Genomic DNA, 14,022 nt, shown 5'->3' with positions numbered 1-14,022 from the left:
GTCAACTGACCCCAGTTAACTGAGAATAAAGACAGTTATCAGTCTTTGTTTCTTCTTCAGTTGGAGGTCTGGATGGGTGGAAGAGGAATGGGAAGGGAAAAAATAGCATTTAGCAATAATCTCCTGACTCCACATTGGGGGAACACAGAGCCAAAGTCTTAGTGTAATTCTGTGTTACAATCGTCCATGACAGCTGCTATTAAAAGCCAGTTTCCCTAAACTTGAGGGCAAAACCTAGGTTCTTGTTACAGTGGCAGTACAAGCTCTTGCCTCTTGATGGTGCCACACATTTAAAAATCCCTGCTTAGCATTTAGGGATGTGTACTGTTCATCTTACGCAGCATAATTTAGCATTCTCAGGCTGAATGCTGACGTGCAGAAAGTAACTTAGACTGAAAGGAAGCCCTGTATGCCACTATGTCATTTATGGGAAAAGTCACATTCTTTTTTAAAAATGATAGATCAATATAGAAAAATGTATAAACTAGATGAAAACTGAAAATACAGTATATTGATACTAACAGGTATGGGAGGGGGTGATGAGGGAGGACTGTTAATTCTTCGTGGGAAAAGTGATCCCTGTATTTGTTGTCAAATTACTTAGTATTTTTAAATTAGAAGCCATTTATTGACCTGCCTTTAAAAATCTTACCAAATAGTAGATTTAGTGATTGTGCCTGGCTAATTCTTATAATGAGAAATTTTCTTCCCTGGTTCTAGAAAAGCTTATGGGAATATTTGCTATGAAGACTTTTTTTAAAGTTTGAGATTGATTTATTTTTTTTAAAAAAGTCCAAAACAAGTATTAGAAATCAAACACATTCATTACTTTTTCAGTGGAAGCAATTTGTTTCGGCTATCTCAATGTGTAGGTTAAGACATATTAGAAGATAGTTTTTTTTCTTTTTAAATTAATCTCTTTACTTTGAGGTAACTATAGATTCCCATGCAATTAATTGTAAGAAATATTAGTAATTCAGAGAGGTCCTGTGTACCCTTTATCCAGTTTCCTCCAGTGGTAACATCTTGCACAATCTAGTACAATATCACAACCAGTGTTACCGAGTCCAAGCTCATACTGCTTCTTGCCTCACCGCAGGCCAATAAATCAAGAGACGAATTGCTGGGGCAAAGAATAGCAACTTTATTCAAAAAGGCAGCAGACAGAGATGGTGTGCTAGTGCCCCAAGAACCATCTTACCCATGTTAGAATTCAGGCTTCTTTTATTCTAAAAGGAGGAGGGGCTGGGGGTTGAGGTGTGGGTGGGGGTTGTTGGGAAGTTGGTTGTTGCAGACGTCTTGGTGTTGGAATCCTTTGTTCTTGCAGCTGTCCACGTAGGTCACGTCAGGTCACGATATTCCTGTAAACCTCCAATAAGACAAACGTTATTCAACATTCTGCAACTTTTTTATCTCTATATAAGTGGAAAAGTATTATACTTTTAAAAGTCAAAGCCTTGAGAATGGGCTGTCCTGTATTGCAGGCTATAGGCAACATTCTTAACTTGTAGCAAAAGCAATTATATACAAAGGTTAAAGTAAACGAAACAGATCTAATATGGAGTCAGGTTTGTTCTTGCCTATTACACCAGCATATTGATAATGGGTACAGAATAGTTCTAACACCACAAGGGTTTCTCCTGTTGCCCTTTTATAGCCACTGCCACTTTCCGCCTACCCTCATCTCCTCCTCAGCCCCTGGCAACCACTGGTTTGTTGTCCATTTCTATAATTTTGTCATTTCAAGAATGTTACGCAAGTTTAATCATATACTATGTAACCTTTGCATTTGGCTCTTCTCACTGCCCACTTCTCTAGCAATTGAGTCAGGTTGTTGATGTTGTTTAAGTCTGGGACTTACAAAGTGAAAGAAAATCCCAAGGAACCTATCTTGGTGCTTTTCCTTGAGTCCCTAGTTTCCTAGCTGATCTGCTGCCTTCTCTTCATTTTTCAGAGTCTTGTGCTTATCTTATACATAAAATGTCCAAGGTTCTTAGTTGTACTTAGTGAGAAGAATAGGGAAAAGGACCTCTATACCATCTTCCCAGAAGAAGAAATCAGTAAGACTGGTTTTTCAAAGTTCAGAACAGCCAAGAACTTTGCTCTGGTGAAGTCTGATTGACTGCAAGGGGGAAATATTTCTGTGGGGGTGTGTTCTATTGAAGAATTTTTGTTTGGAAAAATTCATGTTTTTCTCATTCAAAATTGCTAAGACCCTATCCCAGCTCTGGGATTGTAATTTAGGTTTTGAAAAAAGATAATTTTAAGAAAATGCTAAGTACAGTTAAAAAGAGCAAGTTTCTTCAGACATGTATTATTCTTTCATTTTGGTTATAGAATAACAGAGCCAGAACTTTGAAAGTTTGTCTTTTCCATCAGCTCATGAAGACCAAGGCCTAAATCATGTTAGACAGAGATGGCAATTTTTGAAAGTTGTCTTGGGAGAAAAGAAAATATCGTTACTTTCCTAACAGCTCAAAGAAAGAAGGAAGACGTGTCATTGTTTATTTGGAATTTCTCGATCTAAAACTCGATAGCATGCTTTTTAAATTTTAATACATAGTATTTCCCATGAGCTGTATCTCCCGTAAGTAGTTGCATCGCAATACTTTCGGTTGCTATGTGATAGCCCACCCTTCTTTTTTTACTCATTAGGCTTTCCTACTTTTTTTACTCCATCATTTCCTTTATGCATTAAAAAAAAAGAGTTTAGTTTTTTCTTAGGATAGATTTTCACATGTGAAGCTTGAGTTTTGGCACCTCTGGTGCACTGGTTTTGATTGAACAAAATAAAGTATTACATAAAATTCTAAAAATATTTCAGTGGGTTGTATATTGTAAACTGTGGTCTTTCAGGAGAAACAACAACGAAAAGATCCTCTGGAACTTAGTTGAGCCTAGGTGAAAATGTAAACAGATGACAGTACTGTTGGCCTTTGTCATGTTTTCTTTAATGGTACAGAATAATAGCAGAATTTCTCTAACAGAAGAGACTCAGGCACCATGTAGATTTTCTTCTGAAACATTGTCCATGTAGGAGGAAAAATACCTGGCATATTTTTCTTAGACACTGTGGAAATTATGATTATATTGATCACAGGAATTTCCTTTCTTTACAGCCAATGTTTTTCCATCTATAGGGAGACGTGCAGTATTTTTCCCCTTAAATTTTCTGAGTGGAAGCAGTAGTGTTATGGAGTCATTCACAAAGGTCATTTTCTTTCAAATGACGTTTTGTAATATTTTAAGCGTAGTTCACCGCAACCCTGATATGTTATAAAAGTAAAACTTTTCAAAACTCACATGTCTGCCAATTGATTTTAAATGGCAAAATGATGCAAAAGGCATCAGGAAAGGACTAAAATACAGAACATCCTAGTTAGACAGTCAAAGATTCTCTTGAGTCTGCCTAGCAAATGTAAGGAATCACTAGAGGTGGAAAAAAAGCAAGCTGAAAAAACATTCTTGGATTAAAAAGTGACAGGATTAATTTAATCGAGTGGTAGTATTTTAGGACATGTCTGAGGTAAATGAAAATAAAAATGTTACCTCAGCATACATATGTATTATATGTAATTCATATAATTATATATTATTAAGTTATGAAACATATTAATCTTTAAATATATTTTTTACATGTGTTAATAATTAAATATATTATATACTTATAGTTGTACATATTTTTTAAAGTATCAGCTCCTTCCAGAAGAGAGACACAACTAAAAATAATAGTAGCGGCAAAGCAGGTTTAAGGGAGCTGTTGACACACCAGTGAGTAATAGTAATTTTTTAAAAAATGATCAGGAGTGTGAGGATTGATTTATGAAATGAGATGAAAAGAACTGAATTTCTTTGGGTATGAGCAAAGGCAGGATATGATAAACTCCTCGGGTATTTGAATGAGGCGTGTACTCACAGGGCAAGGACACTGATTATCTCTGGCATTTAAGGTAGCGCCAAGGGCAACCTGGAATAGAAACCTGGGTTTTATGTCAAGGGTGAAGTGTGCACTGGCTAGGGGATGGATTTTTTGGAAGGTCGTTCTTTCTAGAAGCTACCCCACTGCACTTATGCTGTGGGGGATGTATGTTGCTCTGTAACAGTGGGGTTAGAGGAACCAAATGGCAGTGAGTGACAGAAAAAACTCCTTCCTCCCTGGGTTACTATGGTAACTGGGTTCAGGCTACCATGGGGAGGAATTTTGGGCAATGAGGGAATTCTCTCTCCTTCCAGATTGGCAAAGGAAGCCTATAGATTTGTGAATTTTCAGAAAGACATTTGGCTGCATAACATATTTTTCCTGTATTTCCATTGCCTGGAAACAGTTGGGTTTGTTTTTCAGGTTTGTTTGCTGACCAGGATTAGAGGTGGTTCCCCAGGATCCATAAGACAATTATCAATTTCATGTCAGATTTTTGATGGAAACCACCTCTAATCATGGTTAACAAACACTGAGGACCTGCTATGTGACAGGCACCAATTTTAAATCTTATAGTATAAAGTATATGAAATGTTCTTATTCACAATCTCTTAGTGATTTCTCCAAGAACTTTAGGGTAGACGCTAATTTTACCATCTCTGTTTTACAGACCAGGTAAAAGACTAGAAAGGTTGAACTGCTGTTATGGATCTGGTTAATTTCAGAACTTCAAATCCAAATAAATGTTCTTTCCACTTAATCAAACTTAGCTCAGATTCTGCTCTGAAAGTCCAGTGGTTCTGTGGGAGAGAGAAGCCAATTTACCCCCCAAATCATTAAAATATAAGATAACAAAGAGTTAACAAGCTCCCTTCATGAAAATAGCTTTATTTCAAAATTCTTCTGTTTCTGGTCACTTCACCCCTAATTTCCCTGGAGAAGCGGGTGGTGCCCCTTCTCTCATAGGACTTCCAGTCTTCCAAAGGCAGGACACACTGCCCCAGAGGGCTGGGGTTGATGGGAAGTGAAGTGTTGAACATTGGCAACTTCTTTGAGATCGGGAGTGTGGGGTGGTGAGGCGTGAAGGACAGAAGGGAAGTAGAAGGGTAGAGCTCCTGCGTCATCTGATAAGGATAATTTGTTGTTTAATTGATGATTTAATTGTTCTTGGGGGTGTAGGGAAGAGGTTTGAGTACATTTTCAGACAGAGGAGAAGGAGTCAATAGAGAGAAAATAAGAGTGTAGGAGGAGGAATAATTGATAGACCAAAGCCACAAAGAAGGGAGGAGAGAAATGGCTGCAGTGGTGCAAGCAGAGGACTTTGCCTTGGAAAGACTGAGGGACACTCCTTAGGTAACGGGCTAATTCTTGTATTGCTTTTCCTGTGTCCCAGACACCATTCTAAATGCCAGCCATCTATCTCTATATATTTTTAAAAATCTTCGCAACCACCCTATAAGGGAGATACGCCAGTAATCCCCCGCTCTATTCATGAGGACCTAAGACTCAGAGAAGCTGAATGACTTGTCCAGGGCCACACAAGTAGCTCTGGAACCAGCATTCAAACCCAAGCAGTCTGGCTCCAGAGTTCATGCTCTTAGTCACTATGGTACAGCAAGGAAGGGAGGACCAGCTAGATAAAGATGATAGAGGAGGGACGTTTAGGGAGTTTAAGCAAGATGGCCTTGATCTTCTTTGGCAGGGTTTGTGCATTTGAGTGTACTGTGTATATTTGAGAAGCAGGTACTGGAAACTCACTGAGTGGTACGTGCTGCCCGAAGTATCTGCATATGTCTTACTCTCTCTCAGTACTGAGTTATCCATTACTATGGAGGGAGAACAGGTGTATGTGATATGACATCCTAATAGTAATCTGTGTATAACAAATGTTTGTTGATCAATTAATAGCTGTCACATTAGTAGCACATTAGTTATTAGTAAACTTCCAAATAACTTGCAGTTGCCTCTGGGACAGATATAGTCACACAAAACCGTTACTCTTTCATTTGTCAGATGTGCCTCTTTCCATCTCATTGCTTCTGATAGGGCTCATGTGCACATCTATTAAACTCAGGGTGGTCTTCCTGACCACAGGCCTGAAGATAGGCTTCTCAGCCAGTCTATAAAATAAGATATTCTTAACTAGACATTAAACTGACTTCCATGAAGATAATTTGTAAAACCAAACAAAAGACTCCTTATATATACAATTTCTTAATCAGATCATTTGTCCGCAACTGATAAAAACAATACTAAGGCAATGTTTGGGTAAGTTCAAGGCCAATTACAAGGTTAAAGGGCACAGTCTCCAAGACCAGCCCTCACTTCTGACACTAATTGCAAGTTCAGGGTGTTCCCCAGACCACTCTCAGGTTCAATAATTCCATAGAAACACTTACAGAACCCACTGAAAGCTATTATAGTCACGATTATCATTTGTTACAAGGAAAGGCTACAGATAAAGAACAGCCAAAGGCAGAGACACATAAGGCAGAGTGAGACATTTCCAAATGTGAGCTTCCACTGTCCCCTCCCTTTGGAGTCAGGATGCGTTACTCTACTTGCATTGGTGTGTGACAGCACACATGGAGTAGGCCCCGAGGGAAGCTTACCTGAGCTTTGGTGTCCAGAGATTTTATTGGACTTCATCATACAATCAGTGATTGATTGATCACCCATGTGATTAATCTCTGTCTCCAGGTTGATTGATAGCATATGACCCAAAGCGCCCACACGAAATCATGTGGTTGGTCTTTCTGGAGTTGCCAGCCCCCACTTTGAGATTATCTGGTACAGGGGCTTCCTAGGTGGCGCAGTGGTTGAGAATCCACCTGCCAATGCAGGGGACACGGGTTCGATCCCTGCTCCAGGAAGATCCTACATGCCTCGGAGCAACTAAGCCTGTGTGTCACAACTATTGAGCCTGCACTTTAGAGCCTGTGAGCCACAACTATTGAGCCCATGTGCTCCAACTACTGAAGCCCACGTGCCTAGAGCCCGTGCTCCGCAACAAGAGAAGCCATGGCAATGAGGAGCCTGCGCACCACGATGAAGAGTAGCCCCCACTCACCGCAACTAAAGAAAGCCCACGCACAGCAAACAAACAAACAAACAAACAAACAAAACACCCAACACAGCCAATAAAATAAATAAATTTATAAAAAAAAAAAAAAAGATTATCTGGTGCAGCTAACCTTGTCCTAGTGAACAAAAACACTCTTTATCAGGTATGATATACCTTCCAGAAGCCAACAGCAGAGGCAAACCTCTCTTTGGGCAAAATCAAATTCTTTTGTTATACAGCAAATCTCCAAAGCTTGACGCAACCTAGATCTGTTTCTCCTTCATCCCCCATGGCCAGCGTAGGTTGAATGAGTCCTCTGCTCCATGATTCCTCACTTGGGGCCCAGACTGATGGAACCAACATCGTCTGGAGTGTCATGCTGCTACGACAAAGTCAGGCATGTGATGAATCCTGTGCTGGCTGTTCAGGTAGAAGTGACACTCGTTGCTTCTTACATTTCATTGGCTGATGCAAGTTTAACAGTCATACCCAGTTTGGGGGTTGGGAAGAAAAGAACCACTTTATTCTGTGCCCAGAAAGAAGAGGACTGATCCTAAAAGCCCCAAGGATTTATCTCTACCCTAAGGGATTTGTTTCTAAAAACAAATAGACCCACAGAAAGGACTTTTAGCCATTGCTTCTGTTTTTCCTCCTTATTGACCTACCTAATTGAGACATCAGAGTTTGATCATGGAAATTCTGCTTACTTGCCATCAGCTCCGGCTCTTCTCATTCTGCCATCCACTTTTAGACCAAGGTCTCTGGCTCTTGCTGTTGCACCCTATGAATTTATTCCCAAAGTTTATTTACGGTATTGGGATCTAATGAGTCCGATATAAAGAGGAAGAAATTTGGCCCATTTTTTGCATGTACCTCATCCCTCTTCCTCCAAAGAACACCATCTCTCTAGCCACATAGTTGCTGACCTCTGAGCATACCGTGATAACCCACGACTCTATGCCTTTGCTTATATGGTCTCTTTACAGAAATGCCCTGCCCACCTGTCCAACTGACCAGACTCATATTTATCCTTGAGGACTCAAATTTCTTTTTCTGTAATTTTTGTGCATTGCTTTCCCATAAAAGAATCCATAGGTTTTCTGTAAACCTCTGTTATCACTTTCTTCAATCGGTTGCCTATTTGTGCCTCTTGTTAAAGATTTGAGGGTAGAAATGCTTTTTTTCCTCTTTGTATCCTCAGCACACTACTGGGCAGAGAGTAACTTAATAGATTGTTATTGCACTGAGGATGTGGAAACATATACCTAAAGTTAACAGAAGAGAGAGGTCATATCTATCAGTTATAACAGGTCCTCTTAAATAGGGAAAAATCTCCTTTCAACTAAATTATTTCTAACCGTTAAAGGTTAACACTTTGTTTACATAATAAATGACCTAACATATATAATTATAAAAGAGGGATTTTCTTTTTTTTCTTTTTTTTGCGGTTTTATTTTTTTTATTAAACTATAGTTGATTTATAATGTCCTGTTAGTTTCAGCACAGTAATTCAGCTACATATATATACACATATATATATATGTGATATATATATTCTTTTCCAGATTCTTTTCCCTCATAGGTTATTACAAAATACTGAGTATGGTTCCCTGTGCTATACAGTACGTCCTTGTTGGTTACCTGTTTTATACATAGTACTGTGTATATGTTAATCCCAAACTCCTAATTTATGCCTCCACCCTCCTTTCCCCTTTGGTAACCATAAGCTTGTTTTCTATGTCTGTGGGCTTATTTCTTTTTTGTAAATAAGTTCATTGTACCTTTTTTAGTTTTTAGATTCCACATATAAGCAGTATCACATGATATTTGTCTTTCCCTGTCTGGCTTACTTCACTTAGTATGATAATCTCTAGGTCCATTCATATTGCTCCAACATGAATTTCATTCTCTTTTATGGCTGAGTAATAGTCCATTGTGTATATATGCCCCATCTTCTTTATCCATTCATCCGTTGATGGACACTTAGGTTGCTTCCATGCCTTGGCTATTATAAATAGTGCTGCAATGAACATTGGGGTGCATATTTCTTTCCAAATTATAGTTTTCTCTGGATATATGCCCAGGAGTGGGGGTTTGCAGGATCATATGGTAACTCTGTTTTTAGTTTTTTAAGGAATCTCCATACTGTTCTCCATAGTGGCTGTGAAAAGAGGGATTTTAACAAAGATCTCACCTGTGCTTAAGTGTTAGTACCTGAGTTTCTGCATAATTTATTTCTATATTATATTCACAGTCCTAGGGCCTAGACTGGTTGCTGTTGATTGTGAGGGGACTGGATGGATTCAGGAGATGGAAGAGGTCTCTGACTGAGGGCTGTGAACTACAGTGGGGCAATGCCAGACACATCCCTCTGAAAAAGAAAGAAAGCTGTGAGGTCAAAAGACGTACACTCGTACACCCACAATATTTTTTTAACCACTAAGGGAAAGAACTGTGCACCATTTTCTCCAGGTATATTTGTTAAACTCTTGTGTCCCCTTCAAAGCTTTCTTTGGTAAATGGAGATGGAGGAAAGGGAAAATGGAGAGGGAGAAAAAAATTAAAATGTACTTTAAATAATTTGATTCAAAGGGACCTATTAATACATTCTAAACCCTTAACACCAGTGTTTTGGGTCATTTAGGTATTTAGGCTCTCTACTGGGGTCTTTTCAAGAGAGTGCTCAGTGGACTGCTGGTTTGGAAAGGTGGGTAGGAATTGAAGATCTCAAAGAGGGTAGCCTCCTAACTCAGCAGGTTGTCAGGTGAAGCGTCAAAGAAAATGGAATTTTAGGAAGAGAGCCACACGTCTCAGGTTGCCAGTCCCAGCTTGCTGTCCCAGCATAATTATTAATAGTGCCCTATTTGATCCTCAAAAGTGTCCTGTGTGGAATGAGCATCCTCATTTTAGGTCATGCAGAATGAGGAATGTTGGAAAGATGAAAAGGGCTCAAGGGAGAATCATGAAGGCAAATCCTGTTCAGGGTTTTCCTTAAAAGGTTTCTCATGCTTTCCGAAATGCCTCGCAGACTCTCTTCTAACGCACTTCTCATCATCAGTTTATTTTTCTTTGGTGCAGCTCTTACGGGGCCAGTGTGTGTCGGTGCGGCCTGGATTTCTGTTAGACTCGTGGGCAGCAGGGCTGCGTGCGTGTGTGATTCAAGCCCAAACACATTGGCTGTGAACGGAGGGATAAGAATAGAGAGAAGCGCATAGCGGTAGACCAAACTTCCTGCTCACCCGCCTTTGAATACTGTTTCACTGTCTGAAATAGCATTCATCTTAAGGCTGGGATTATTTATTCCCTCTGGAATTAAGCAATAGCACTGGCAGCCAAAGAAACTATTTTGGGAAGGAGATGTGGGAGGAATTTTGCTATGTGTGACAGGCTGGGCAGAAGTACCTTTCATGCTTTTGAGGACCGCACTGTTCGTTAGTGCCCTGGTAAATAGAAATTAACAACTCCGATAATCCCAAAAGTAATGAATGTCGAGGCAAATGCCTACACACTGCCATCTATGAAGATTAGCAAAGACTGAGTTTAGATGCTTCAACTTAATTTACCTACATGGCAGAAAGAGAACTTTTCTTTGAAGATTAGTCTCTAACGCAGATGTTCTTGAGCAGGGGCAAAATATAACATCTTGTTCCTGTCCCCTTCTTCACATATGCCCTTGCAGTTGTTTTAGCGTATTCCCATGCAGACTTTTCTAGATTGTTGGAGAAGTTAAAAATAAGGCAACGAGTGCTCTATTCCCCCCCCACCCCGCCCCCAAAAGCTAAGATGGGTAGGGCTTGGCAGCTGGTGGTGGCTGCAGAGATAAATAAGCACCAGGGCTCCTGGATGGACAGGATGCAGAAGTGCCTGGGATGAGGTTGTGCAGCCAAGTGCCTTCTGTGGGACGAGGCCATGAGGACGGAGCTGCAGCTGGAGTCCAGAAGTTCAGGCAGTGAAAGGGAGGTGGGGCTTATAAGAACCAGTTTAATAGTCCTTTTGATCAAGCTATTGCTTTTTGGGGGTGAGGAGAGTAAAGAACAGATAAAAAGTCATTCCATGCTATTTTGTCACTTAATGGATGTATTTAATGAAAACCAGGGAATTGTGATAGGCTGTTCCCATTTGGCTTTTCTATTTGATACTCTTCTACTAATGGAGTGAACTGCCTTCAGAATTTTGTCTTTACACATCTGCTGCAATTTGATATTAAAAACAGCGGCCCAGGGCTGCCTAACATTTTTCTATTTTGTTACTGGTAACCAGTTTGGAAAATGTTTTTCTATGGAAGGCTTTTGAATTCTCTTTTCAGTATGGTCGATGTAATCACAAAAGTTGTTTTTTGCTATTTTATTTTTTTCTTTTCACTTCGGTAATTGAGCTAATATGAGAGGTGAAGATGTTGGGGTTTCCCACCCGAACCAGTGCTGTCTAGATTTATGATAAGCATTTTGTAAATTATATCCCCTTGTTCACAGATGTATAGTAAATTTACTTAAAGCCCAAAATCATAAATATCTACCTGTTTTGCCTGGGGAGATTGGTGAAGTGTCAGTTTGTGGTACCATTATAGACATCAATGGCCTGTATATTCATTTTTTCAAACACACTATCATTTTATTTTCTAGCTAAATGATGCAAGGATTTAATGATCTCAGAATTTGAAATATGTTGATGTCTTTCTATCTGGACATGATGTTAAATGTTCTTCTTCTTGCAACATTTTCTTTTTTAAAAAATCATTTTAATTATTCACTTGAGAAATGGGTGGGAAAGACATTTATATGGTGACATAAAAAAAGAGTTTTGAAAAATCTGAAGCATTTCAAGAAAAAATTGAAGACCTAATTATGCCTTTCAAATTAAACCTTTTTTAAAGTATCACAGAAAACAGGAGCAAGATGTTTTCCTTTTGTGTGTCCAAACAGTAGAATACTATTACTGTAGGACGTTAGAGGATCAATTTTAAGCTCAAATATTAAGTCTACAGGGATGAAAGAGCTAGATGTTGTGGAAGGTACATAGTCGAGGGAGGGAAGAGGGTGAAGATTTTAAAAAGGAGATTAAACGAAAACCTTTACGTGTTTGGAGAACTGGTAAATCGAGAAGAGTCTCACTGAATGCTAGCATGTGCTGGGATCAGCACTGGGATATACAAAAAGAGAATTGAGTTTCAGAGGGAAATCAGGCATTGCTAACCCACCTTTCACCTGGATTTATAAATGGCTTCATAAAAGATGATGAAAAAGTCACCAGCCAAGTGTCTGTGGGATTATATGTGGGTTGCATTCACCAGTGTCCCAGTCTCTTCCGTCTTCCTATTCAGAATTGTCTCCTTCTCACAAACTCACTGGCCTTCCCTCCTCTGTGTTCTAGGAGAGACAGCGTCTGGAGACCATCCTCAGTCTCTGTGCTGAGTACACAAAGCCTGACAGTCACGTGTCGGCGGGCACCACCGTGGCAGATGTACAGAAGATCAATAAGGAGCTGGAGAAGCTGCAGCTCTCTGACGAGGAGTCCGTGTTTGAAGAAGCCCTGGTGAGCCCTGACACCAGATACAGGTGCCACCAGAAAAGCTCTCTCCACGATGCGGACCTGGCAGGCTTTGGAAGCCTCAGTCAGAGCAGCGCCAGCTTCCTTCCCCCAAGGGGCGCCAGGGATGATGAACTGCTCAGGGACCTCACCAGGACTCCCCCACCACCCTCTTCTGCCTTTCTGAAAGCTTCCAGCGAGTCCACTTATCTAAGTATCCTACCAAAGGTAAAGCCTGACGCACACAGAGATTAAATTTAGGACCTGAACGGTGCCTCTGCACTGGCCTAGACAGGAGAGGTTTTATCCTGCTTGTTTTCCAAAATGTTTTCAGTGAAGCTTCAATTTAAGAGGTAATGAGCTAATAAGCAAGGTGCAGCAAATTAGGGTGTTTACTATACAGTAACAAATTTGCACTCTAGAAAGTGTAGCAGTACAGAAAAGTAGCAAGAAAAACAGTTTCTCTCCTCCCTGCCCCCTCCAGTTGTACACCTGAGAGAGAAACACAGTTAAAGTGTCTTACATGCCTTCCCAATATTTCTGGGCATATATGGCCATATATTATAAGCACAGACACATATACACACAAGTATAGTGTTCCGTACAGTTTTTTTCCCTCACTGAATGTCTTGAGCATCTTTGCATATTACTAAACATAGTTCTGCCTCATTCTTATTAACGATTGACTAGTATTTTATTGTTTGGAAATACAATTTAAATTGTTTCCAGTATTTTACTAACAAAATCTATATACGGCAGATATTCTGGAACATATACATTAGCACAATTGTGCACACGTGTCTGTAGGATCACTTACTAAAAGTGGAATTGGTAGGTCAAAGTGTTTGTATATTATTCATCTTAATCAATATTTCCAAATTATATTCTCAAAAGACTGTGTATTTCCAGATGACACTTTGAGTAGGAGTTTACCTGTGCACCTTGTTATTAATACACTTGCCAAAGTTGTGTATTATCAAAATTTTTCAATTTGCTAAGTTAATGAATGTTTTAATTTTCTTGCCTTTAATTGTGCATAAAGTTGGACATCTTTTTGTATTTTTAGTTATTCATTTGTATTTTGATGCACTCATGTTCTTCACCCATTTTTTGTCTTTGGGACGCCTTTATTTCCTTTATTTATCTATTATTTAACTTTTTTAAATTAAAGTAGTATTGATTTACAGTATCGTATTAGTTTCAGGTTACAACATGGTGATTCAGTATTTTTATAGATTGTACTCCATTTAAAGTTGTTTTAAAATATTGGCAATATTCCCTGTGTTGCACAATATATCTTTATATCTTATTTATTTTATACATAGTTGTATGTACCTCTTAATCACCTACCCCTATCTTACCCCTCTTCCATCCCTTTCTCCACTAATAACCACTGGCTTATTCTCTATACCGGTAAGTCTGTTTCTGTTTTGTTACGTTTGTTTTATTTTTTTAGATTCCACATATAAGTGTTAATCTATCAGTGTTTGTCTTTTTCTGGCTGACTTACTTC

At 39.3% G+C, this 14,022-nt stretch overlaps 1 protein-coding gene across 7 annotated transcripts in view; it reads left to right on the top strand.

Moving 5' to 3' along the window:
• The window catches only part of PHLDB2 (pleckstrin homology like domain family B member 2), a 107,711-nt gene that overhangs the window by 31,919 nt on the left and 61,770 nt on the right, over window positions 1–14,022 (top strand). For 6 of the 7 annotated variants that reach the window (XM_057696235.1, XM_057696238.1, XM_057696236.1 and 3 more), the window contains exon 3: window positions 12,354–12,737. In XM_057696235.1, coding sequence (XP_057552218.1) covers window positions 12,354–12,737 — 384 coding nt within the window. The remainder of the gene's footprint in view (window positions 1–12,353; window positions 12,738–14,022) is intronic. The other variant, XM_057696237.1, reaches the window with a different exon arrangement.

The sequence above is a fragment of the Hippopotamus amphibius genome, chromosome 10 (genome assembly GCF_030028045.1).
Source record: "Hippopotamus amphibius kiboko isolate mHipAmp2 chromosome 10, mHipAmp2.hap2, whole genome shotgun sequence".
NCBI classification, from domain to species: domain Eukaryota; kingdom Metazoa; phylum Chordata; class Mammalia; order Artiodactyla; family Hippopotamidae; genus Hippopotamus; species Hippopotamus amphibius.
Note: the sequence above shows the minus strand (reverse complement) of the source record. Positions and strands in the feature narration are given on the sequence as shown.